The sequence below is a fragment of the Hesperophylax consimilis genome, chromosome 27, assembly GCF_061612785.1.
Source record: "Hesperophylax consimilis isolate HC1 chromosome 27, BYU_Hcon_1.0, whole genome shotgun sequence".
NCBI lineage: Eukaryota > Metazoa > Arthropoda > Insecta > Trichoptera > Limnephilidae > Hesperophylax > Hesperophylax consimilis.
In genome coordinates, this window is record NC_142862.1 from 3,068,756 (window position 1) to 3,080,158 (window position 11,403).

General features: G+C 34.3%; 2 protein-coding genes across 2 annotated transcripts in view; one reads left to right on the forward strand and one right to left on the reverse strand.

The window, feature by feature from the left end:
* Positions 1-669, reverse strand: part of LOC149410471 (uncharacterized) — a 41,413-nt gene extending 40,744 nt beyond the window's left edge. The window contains exon 1 of the mRNA XM_089648007.1: positions 577-669. Within this exon, the coding sequence (XP_089504133.1) occupies positions 577-631 (55 nt within the window). The 5' untranslated portion in view covers positions 632-669. The remainder of the gene's footprint in view (positions 1-576) is intronic.
* Positions 670-2,101: 1,432 nt separating this feature from the next.
* Positions 2,102-5,434, forward strand: LOC149410473 (uncharacterized). Its single transcript, XM_089647982.1, has 2 exons — positions 2,102-2,408; positions 3,209-5,434. Exons 1-2 carry the CDS (start codon positions 2,223-2,225, stop codon positions 3,920-3,922), a joined length of 900 nt encoding a protein of 299 aa, XP_089504108.1. The 5' UTR covers positions 2,102-2,222; the 3' UTR covers positions 3,923-5,434.
* Positions 5,435-11,403: the final 5,969 nt, after the last annotated feature.

Below are 11,403 nucleotides of genomic sequence, written 5' to 3' on the forward strand. Positions count from 1 at the left end.
CAAATACTTACATAAAGTAGGTACCTAAGGCTATTTTATTTGTAGATCAAAACTAGCAGTCATCAATTTATTGTCTTAAATAATTCGCTTGACTCCTCTTTTATAATTATAGTACATACTTAGCTATAAGAGGTTTACCTCACATGAGGTTAGAATTTTCATTAGTGTATGAATTATTCAGAACTTTTATGAAAGAGGACCAAGGCGAGCGTAAATTAAAGTATATTGTAGGTAGACTTTGTTAATTTAAGTGCCTATCTCTGTAGTTTTCAAGATAAAGCGTGAAAATAACTCTACATGCTCTTGCATTTTTGTGATTTTAATTCTCTGTGTCAACAAATTGATAACAATACTACAATATTACATTCGAATTTATTTTTATTCCTTAAAAATTAAAATTCATACTGATTTTGTGAGCATATCTTACTTATTCGCGACCTGCTATAGAAAAACATTTATCAAGAACAAGGTTCTGTAGATACTTTTGATCGATGTAATTGTTTGATTCCCAAACAAAGAATTACGCCATTTCTGGTTCATGAGATATACAATATGAATGTTATATCAATTAGTTACCTGCGCAAACGAAATATACAGTAAACAATAACGAAATTATATGTAATTGGAGCATTATTTGTGCTCTGCTACATGTTTTGACGGATGAAACGATTTGTTACGCCATGTTTGTTTTTGTGTTGCTATTTTTTATGGCGTCTTAGTTCATGGGTTTTCAGCCAGCGATTTAATTTTAAATTGAACACATCAAAATAGTATATTTGAGAAAAAAATGTGAAATTGTGATAAAGAACTCCAGCAAAAAATTACGATATCTGAATGGTAATGGGTGATCAATAAGTACCTATTTATTGCCGAGGCAACAATGAAACTTTTTATTAATATTATTATGTAAGAAAAGACTTATTTTCATGGCATTAGGATTATAAATTTAATTTATATTAATAATGTTCTTCACACTCTTGTAGAAGGTACCTTTTTACATTAATTCCACATAGGAGAGGCCTTGAAGAAAACAATTTCATTCCTATGTAATCTTTGCTATGCTCAGGGTCTTTCTTAAAAGAAGGAAGGAGAGGAAGTTCTCGGAAGGAAAAGGGTATGAAAGGTGGATAGGAATCTGGGGGTCAGTGAATCCAGGAGTGAAATATGAATCCGTCCCACCCTGTGTGATGCAAGGCGTTTGGGATGAGAAAGTCTGGCTTGAGAAATCAAAGGGTTTCACTCATTCAGCCTCTTTTAATCCTTTCCACCATGCAGATGGTGGGCAGACGCGTCCGCCATCAAGTATGGACAATCCTTACCCCTTGAACCCAGGTACCTCTGCTAAGTCACCGAACGTAGCGAATCACTCGGTGACCTATTGCAGTGGTATGGTTCCAATGAATGGTTAATGGAATGTGGAACCCAAACCCGCCTCCCAAATTATCTAAACCCTAGTACCTATACATGAAAAACGCAGAATTAACTGAAATTAAGGCGATGCACTACGTAGTAATGCAAAATCATGTGTTTTTGGTTTGAAAATTTGGTAGCCTAGAAATGTTTCAGATGCTTTAATTAAATACTGCGAGTAGAATACATCTTGGCCTTTGAAATAATCGAGTATTTTTTAGATAAGCCTTTTTATAAGCCCAGAAAAAAATGTATAAGGCATATGAAAACTGCTTTTAAGTTCAAAATTTCCTACTTACGAACCCATTTTCGGTTATGATTTTATTGTATAATGTGGAAAATTAAGTAATTTATAAAATGATCGGAAAAAAATATATTTATGCCTGAACATCCACAAAATAAAATAAAAGGCACTTTGTGGCCATGTTTTTTTTTTGCATAAATCAAAACAGGCCGATGGTGTTAAGCGGAAATTTAAACCTTATCGCCATTTACGTAAGGAATGTTATTGATAACGGCTCTATTTAAAATATTACACGACGTAGTGCACCGCCTTAATAGGCAAGTAGTCAAGTACCCAAACGAAGAATATTTTGCTATCTATGTTTTGTAAAGTTTCTATGGAATTTGATCTCTCGAACCAACTCGCTGATTGGTTCATTTCCCGCTGCGAGTATTTGGTTTCCGGATCGTTTCTGTCACAGTTCTGTTGTGAGTGGTTCATTTGCGGTTCTGTTGTTTATTTACACTTTTGTTGACGTTTAATTGTTTCGGTTTGTTTCTAGTTACAAAAGCTTTTATAAACACTAAAAATGTCTGGTGAAAGCATTAGCAAAGATCAAAAATATCTGCTGGTGAAGTTGGTGTCGAACGACCAAGAGCTTTTACGTACGAAGTTTACGGCCAATACCAAAGGATCCCAGCGAAGATGGACAGCCATTGCGGAACGGTTGAACGACATCCCGGGACAAAGTATGGAATGGAAGCAATGGAGACTGGTTAGTGTTTTAAAATATATTTTGCCAATGTTCTTACCTACTGTTTTTCTATAACTTACTTTTAAAGTTCATGAAAATACGTTACAAAATTTGAAAACTAGGTTTTCGGTGTCTCGGACATAAAACTTCTGACTGGGCAGTTTGGTGCGTCGTATCATTAGTGTTATGCCATATTTTGGATTGGGTCAGGCTAACCATGTTTAGGTTTGATTGGGATAATAATTCTCTATTATTATGAATACCTGCATGATTTATATATTTACATGAATCTATTTAATATTCTTGCTCATGCGGTACTTATAATAGAACATTGAAGGTGTTTTGGTACTACCTACTCATTTCAAAACGTGTTATTATCCACGACGATTGCTAAATTCACTTTAAAACCACTGGTTTACTAAAATCATAACCACTTTACTCATTCTCCTTTACTCCAGTTTTGTTATAGTTGATGGCATTCTGCTTCTGATGACTTTGTCGTCATATTTTATACAAGCAATCCCCCTTTCACAGGCCTGCCAGCATTCTGCTCAGTTCATATTTTTGTTAATGGGTATTCTGTTGTCTATTAGCTAACATTATTATTGATTTGGAAACATTCTGCATAGCTCCAGTAAGTGCCCAGGCCATGGGCCCGTGATGCTATCTTCCATATTATTCCTTTTACTGTAGCAATAAAGTTACCTGAGTTGTCTTCTTTTCCACGACATGAATCCACAGATCTTAGCCTTCTTCCCATCATGACAGCAAGTTGGCACCATAAATGAGTAACTATTAACTATTTTCAATGTTTATTTCAGATATGGCAGGATCTGCACTCGGCAGCGAGGAAGGCAGCCATAGCCAAACATTCAAAAGGCACATGCTGTGAATCACCAACCTGTTGCCTCAATCAGGTTACCATCCCCGCAGACCTTATCTCAGCCCCTACCACGGTGCCCACTGTCCCCACGGTTATGACCATTGGATCAGCAATCTCTACCATTGAATCCACAATTCTGAACAAAGCTCCCACCGACCAAACTGCTGAACCCACAAAATCAACCGTTGAAGCCGCAGTCCTGACCACTGTTCGCTCTGACCCAACCATTGAACCCTCAATCCCAACAAACGAAGCCACGATTCCAACTGTTGAAAATGCCCTTCCGATTGTTGAAGCCACGATTCCAACTGTTGAAACTGCCCTTCCGACTGTTGAAGCTGTTGCAACTGCCCTTCCGACGGTTGAAGCCGTTGAAACTGCCCTTCCGACCGTTGAAGCCACAATCCCAGAAGTTATCCTAACTGAATCAACTCCTGCCAAACCCAAGCACAGGGCCAGCAGATGGAGACCTGTCAATCCCTCTGAGACTGTCAGTGCTTCAGACATTTTGGCCGCAAAAGCCAAAAACGAATTGAAGCAGCAATACTACAATATGAAACTCGAGTACAAGAGACAACAGTTGGATCGCTTACACAGGATGACTATTGCTATTGAAATGCTGGCCGCAACACTAACTCCTGTTCCCAATTAAAACTTTTTTTAATTTTCAAGGTCTGAGACCTGTTGGGGTTGTTTTTTCCCGAAAATTTATTCTGTATTTAAAAAAATTTAATACAAGTGATCATCATTGTGGTCTTCAAAAGTGTTCAATAGAGTAATTACTCCCTTATCTATACTGTGTAAATCTAGTGGAGTAATATTGCTACCCATTTGGGTGTTTTTGAGACTGGAAGAGCAAGTTTTTTTTTTTAATTGCAAAAATTAAAGAAGTCAAGATTAAATGAGAGAGGAAACGACTCATTGCCATGCTGCTGACACCAACTGCGAATGAGTCACTGCTTAGTTCCTCCAGTCTTCAAATTATTAGTTTTATCTATCTAATGCAATAATATTTCTTTATATCTGCAATAATTTACAACATGGTTGATTTCATAATTTATATCGAACCAGGATTATTTGTGATGATAAGAAATGAAAATGCAATATCAGTTTATGTATAATTAATTATAATAATTTAATATTATTACCTATGTAATGTTGTTTTATGGCTGAACTGAAATACCAAAGAAAATTATCTTTAAAACTTATTTTTTTTTGTGTCTTTATTTGAATTATTAATAATTTATTGTGAATTAATCCAAGAACTAATGTACAAATACATTAAAACATTTGGTTTGACCTTTTTGTATTACATTTTATGAAATATTGTCGGTTTACAAGCAAAATCCATTGAGTCACATTTTTTCATGAACTGACTCAAGTACGAGATCCTATATAAAAAATTGTCCCCTTTCGACTGGCATTTCGACTCCATTAAGTCGTATGTTTTACTGTCTTCAATTTGAATATGTTTTAATATTTACCATAAGTCGTAAATTGAAATTATTGACGAGAGAAACATATTGAGTCTAAAATTTGACTCTATGACAGCAATACATCGGATTGTCAAAACACAAGTAAAATCCCTACTAAGTCAATTTTGTACTGTACACGTACAATACTCAGAATTTCCAAAATTGCAAATATTGGAATGCGATATGTGTTCGCTTTTGGGAACAGCTCCTATCATCTTGTAGAAATTGTTGCGTCTGCCTTACTGTCATGGTTAGAAATAGAATTCACCACGCTTTATATTCAAATCTAGAAGTTAACCACGGAAGAATTAAAATGTACACTTCTATGAAACCAAAGAAAAATTTGGATATTTCAAAAAATTTATTTTATTTCAACGGCAATTTGAGAAAAAATTATGATATTTCCATAACTGAGCCACTCTTAAAACTTTTTATTCTTGGCTTAAAAAATTTGAATATTTCAAAAATTATATTTTATTTCAAAATTATAAAATTTGAAAGCATATTTCACCACCTTTCAAAAATAGTTTTTAGTCTTCAGATGCATTCTGAATTATTCCATTTATTTGGATTCCTTCTGACAGAATATGCAGAGGCCTGAGGAGTTAATGGATTTTACCAGTACACCAATGATAGGTAGTTTTACTTGTATTATGTTTTGTATACCTAAGCACTTATGTTCGAATTTGCAGTAGTAAAAGTCATTTTATTTTTTACATAGTACTTTTTTTGTTACGTAGGATTACTGATAACAAAGCATAATTTGTTTTCATTTTGCTTGCCCTGATGTGGAATACAATACGTAGAATTAGATTAAATTATTTTCTTGGATTCTTTCGTGACATTGCACTAGAAAACAATTTTTTATTACTGCAAATTCCATCTTTCGATTAAATTATTATTGCAATATTTTTACAGGAAATAAAAAGAAAATGAGTATTTTTTGTTGTTTTTATTATGTAGTATAAATCTATTTACTTAAGTAATAATTAAACATAATGCAAAGTTTTAAAGTTATGTATATTAAAATATATATTTAATCAAGCGTAAATATTAAAAAAGTACCATTGTTTTTTTTGGATGTATGTTTGATTGCAGGTGATACAATTTTGACAGTTGATTTTATTTATTTGTTTGTCATTAACAGCTTTGAAGCCATTTGTTAACCACTGGAGTGATGCTACGCAAATTTGCATAGTTCTGCTCATTCCTTGAGCGATAGCTAAACAGAAGATGATTTTTAAGAATAAAACTGTCTTGTTAGAAATAAATAACACCACATTTGCACAACACAACATTGCATTCAAATACGCATGTGTTTTTATACACCTATATTATATAGATGTCACCTGTGACCGGTAAAAACATGCGTTTTTTTAAATAGCGCCATCTGTTGGACTTAAAAGCAACTAGTGCTATAGTTTCTCTATCTGCACAGATAGAGTGAGCCGCATCAACGCATGGCGGGGTACAGCTAGTAATTATAATATATTAAAAAAAGTCATTGACTTTAAAACTTAACATATTTGCCAAAGTTTGTACTTTTTTTATATGAAATGAAAAAAAGTGAATTTACAATAAACTTTGAAATACGTTTGTGTAATTAAAAAAGTTTTCAGTTTCATATAAAGTGGTATTTCTACAGTTTACAATAAAAAGTGGTAGGAAAGCGACAAAATAATCGTAAAAGAGGTTCCTCCATCTTTGATATCAGAATTTTTATATTTGTAATTGTTATTATTTGGTATTAAGGCGATGCCATGCGTAGCAATGAAAAATTCATGTTTTTTTGGTTTGAAAATTTGATCACTTAGGACGGGTTGTTTCGGAGAATTTGAACAATTCATCAAATTTCAATGTTGATTTTCGGGTTCTGTGAAAGAATTATTCAAGTTCTGTTTTTATATCATTGTAGGCTAGTTGCTTGACAAAACTGAAATAAAAACAGAACTTGAATAAGTCTTTCACAGAACCCGAAAATGAACGTTGAAATTTGATGAATTGTTCAGATTCTCCGAAACAACCCGTCCTTAGAAATGTTTTAGATGCTATAATTAAATACTGCTAGTAGAACACATTTTGGCCTATGAAATGATCCAGTATTTTTTAGATAAGTCTTTTAAAAAGCCTAGAAAAAATAATGTATCAGGCCTATAAAAACTGCTTTAAAGTTCAAAATCTCCTACTTACGAATGCATTTTCGATTACGGATTTATTGTATAATGTGGAAAATTAAGTTATTTATAAAATGATCGTAAAACAATTAAATATTTGTGCCTGAACGTCCGCAAAATAAAATAAAAGCCACTTTTTGGCGATGTTTTTTTCTTGTATTTATCAAAAAAGACGGATGGTGTTGAACGGGAATTTAAACCTTATCGCCATCTACATAAGGGGTGTTATTGTTAGCGGCTTGATTCAAAATGTCACATGACGTATGGCATCGCCTTAATATTTCATAAAATTTTTAATACAATCTGAGAATTTAAAACCTGCGTAGATATGCGACGTGATCCTAGAAACAGCTGATGCAGTGATGCCAAAACCTAGCAGGGCATTTTGAAGAGATAGTATTTTATTCATTTTTGAATTGGCAATAAATATAAATATATAAATAAATATTTCTTAAGCCATAATATTTTACACTGGTATTCTCCACTGCACACATTTTATCAATGTCAACTACCCAACGGGACTCTGAAGTCCCTCTCCTTAGCCTTCCAGCGGGCGCGCTGTCGTAAAATTTACGACAGACGCGCCTTATCGCTTCCCCCACTCTTTCCACTTAGTCGTAAGCATCGAGCTTCAAGCTATGCTAGAGTCAAATCAAATGTCAAACATTTACCGCAAGATATAAATGTTTTTCTCAAAGTGAATTACGGTAGGGCAGTTGAACCGATAACAGAAGAAGAAAATAGAAGCTTTCCAAAACGCGGTGTTTGTCGGTTATGTGCACTGGATAAGGAAAGATCCCCAGCATCAATGAAGTGTTGCCGTTGCCAGTCCTTTACATGCAAGAACCATTCTTCAGATGAGGTGGTTTGTAACAATTGTAAGGATGAGACTATTGATTCTGACTAAATAGGTCGATAAAATATTTTGTTTTGAAATATTAACATGTTAAGAGTGTTGCTTCGTTTTTTTTAGAAAGTCAATTTTTTTTTTTAAGTAATGCCTATTATCATTTTTCATATCCTTAAAAAAAATCCCTAACATTTGTATAAAGAAAACACCACTTACATGGAGAAAATTCGATGACGTAAAATTTACGACAAGCGCCCGCTCAAGGGAAATTTTTTCAACGCGCCCGCTGGAAGGTTAAAGACCACATCGTGTCGCGGAATCTTTTTATTTGGTCATTCCAACCCATGAAAACGCGTCCATCAATTGTCTTTCCCGGTACGATGTAAATATCAAAACTAAACATAAAAAACCCAAACAAATCCTACGTAAATTTTAAATATCCCCCTAACTGCAGCCATGTACCATTGCAAATAATTTTTCACAAAAACTAAATCAAATATTTTCCAACAACCATAATTTAAACTCATGATGAAAGAGAAAGGGGCCTTTTTGGCCCGGAGCTCTGTATGCCACTATATCAAAAAGTCAATGTCAACTTAGAAAGCTCATAACTTTGACATTTATGGGGATATTGAAAAATAATTTTACTATCGTTATTTAAGCCTTTTCATCAAGACACATACTTTGGCGCCATAGGTTAAAACCTAACAAATCTTGTTAATTACTGTTTTCATTGTACACATCTTATATTTATTAAAATAACACAATTCTCTGGGCACATTTAATGCAGAAACTGTTTTGATAACCCTTGATCTTGTAAAATGTAAAGTTTTACCCTTTACAAATCTGACCTTCTCAATGCAATCTATCCCATCACGCAGTACTTTTTGACACACTGTATGTGTTTTAGTAAACTTCGTGAATTACATGCGACAGCGCATAGATATGGTAAATTATTTACATAAGGAAGGACCACTTAGAACATTTCCTTATGTGTCGCAGTAATATGTTTGCTTAAGTTAGACTTTTTTGCACACAAATGACCGCAATGGTCGCAGTGAAATTTCTTTGCCGTTGAATGCATTAGTATATGTTTTGTCAAGGCTGAGTTTTGCGTACAAGTATACTTGCATTCTGGGCAAGAATAACGCTTCACATTTTGGTGGTATGCCATATGTTTCGCCAAATAATCCCTACGAGAACACTTGAAGTTGCACACAGTACAAGAAATGGAGCCTTGCGTGTTTGTGTGTTTCTGCATGTGCCGTATTAGAGATTGCTTTTGAGAGCAAGAGTACTCGCATAAGGTACATTTGAATCTCTTTTCAGCAATGTGAGTTGCCATATGTCGGTCAAGGCTGAACTTTTGCCTGCTTGCAAAGGAGCATTTTGTGCATGTGAATGGCTTTTGAGTCGTGTGAATGACCTGGTGTTGCCTTAAGCCGGTCCGTCTTGTGAATAGTTTGTCGCATTTGGAACATGAAAATGGTTTTTCTCCGTTGTGTTTTAGCATGTGTATGTTCATGCTTGCCCTCCTGGTGCATGCAAAGTCACATTCCACGCACTTGAATGGTTTTTCGCCGGAGTGGGTCAAGGCATGTCGACACATATATGATTGTCTTTCACATAAGTAACCACAATCCTCACATTTTAATATTTTCTTAGGTTTAGTCGTTCCTCCACGTGTTTGGAAGATTATTTGAGGCGTTCTGTTTTCTGAAATTTAAACATTGTTTTACTTTTAATTTATATATTATTCCTCCATGAGTTTATAGAGATAATGGTACCTCCTCTTTTACCCTAGAAGAGACCTCCTCAGTATACAGACAACTTTGTTTTAACAGTAATTTTACACGATTTTGATAAAACAAGGTCCAATAATGTAACATAGTAACATCCGTTCTTATTAGAATCTTACATTCGACTCAACATGTACGCACAATACCTTACTGATAATCTTAAAACCTTAATCTGTTTTCTTTTTTAACATCCAATTAATCTTCCTCTTTCATATGCATTATGTACTTCTTTTTTACACGCTATTCTGTGGAACGTATCCCCCGTCTAAAAACAGATTTTTTTTTAATTAGTCATTTGCATAAAGGGGAATAATTGAATTTATAATTGAAATTCACTTTGATACAAGAACATCATGGTTATCGGCCATTGTTGCCCTAGGTGGGTTAGGAAAGATTGCATTTGGTCACACTGCCGCTGTACCCCACATTGCCCAGTTATTTCACGTCCAGTGTTGTCGAAAGCATTGCCCAGCTATATTTCCAGTAAGTGAGTAATTTTTGTTGGCCATTTACGAGCACCTTTATTAAAGATTTTCCTTTAGTCTTTTCTAAATCTAACATATTCATTTGGATTTTTATTGTGTGTTTATACATATTTCGATACGGGTCGAATTAATTCCAACTGTTGTTTTTAACAGTAATAATGTGATATACTTCAACTTGACTTCCGAGGTCAAAGGCCGCAAAAGATTAAATTTATGTTAAAAAAATCTAACATACTGGGAAAAAAGAAACACTTTATTGAGTAGTTTCGGTCGGTCGCTATACGTTCCAACCTTATTTCAACATTATTTGCCGTTGCATTTGATGTTACAAAAAGATGTTCAAAGTTTAATTTACTTAAAAAGTACATTTTTGTGGACAACTAATGAATACTTGGGAAAAGTCACAAGTAGTGTATTTAACTCCATTAATAGGGGACTGAACGCCGTTGGTGCTAATAAAAAGATGTTCAACGAAGCGAAGCTAGCAGTTCACGTTGAAGTGTTGATACCAAAACTGATGTATGGCAGTCAGGGATGTGCAAAATGGGTACCCAAAACCATTTGAAATGCAAAATGGAAATGGGTACAAACTTTTCCATTTGAAAATGCAAAATGCAAAATGGTTTTTAGAAAAGCATTTCAAATGCAAAATGCAAAATACATATTTTCAAAATGCATTCAAATGCAAAATGGTTTCTCAAGTCAAAGAATTAAAATAATTATTAAATAGTTTTGTCTTTTAATAATAGACATCAATGTAGAACAAACATATTACATGATGGTAAGTCCAAAAACACCACGACTACAGATTATGAAACCACAAAAAATTTGCGCGGGACTAATGTTGCCAACGTAAAAACATAGAAACTGCTATCTAACATTTAATATTACAGCGTCATGGCCCCATGTTCAGTATTTGAATCAGTATTTTTTGTAATGGTATCACTCAATTGCCAGGGCTCCTACCAGGCAGCAACTTGACAAATGTAAATTATCTCTCATAGCGAGGTTGAGGACCGACTGATATTTGGGGCTTATGAAAAAAAGATGAGTGGAGATAGTAGGAAGAATGTTGCAAAAAAGCATTTAAAATGGAAAATGCATTGAGAAAAGCATTTAAAATGCAAAATGGAAAATACCCATTTTGCATTTTGCATTTCCATTTGAAATGGATTTATTTGAAATAAAGCACATCTCTGATGGCAGTGAGACATGGAACTGGCAGAGAAGGGATGAAAGTAGGCTGAATGCTATGGAATTGAACTCCCTGAGGCGTGTGTGTGCAAAACCATTCATATAAAATTACACCCTGTGTAGTAGAATTCACAAAGTCAAAACCATACTATTATT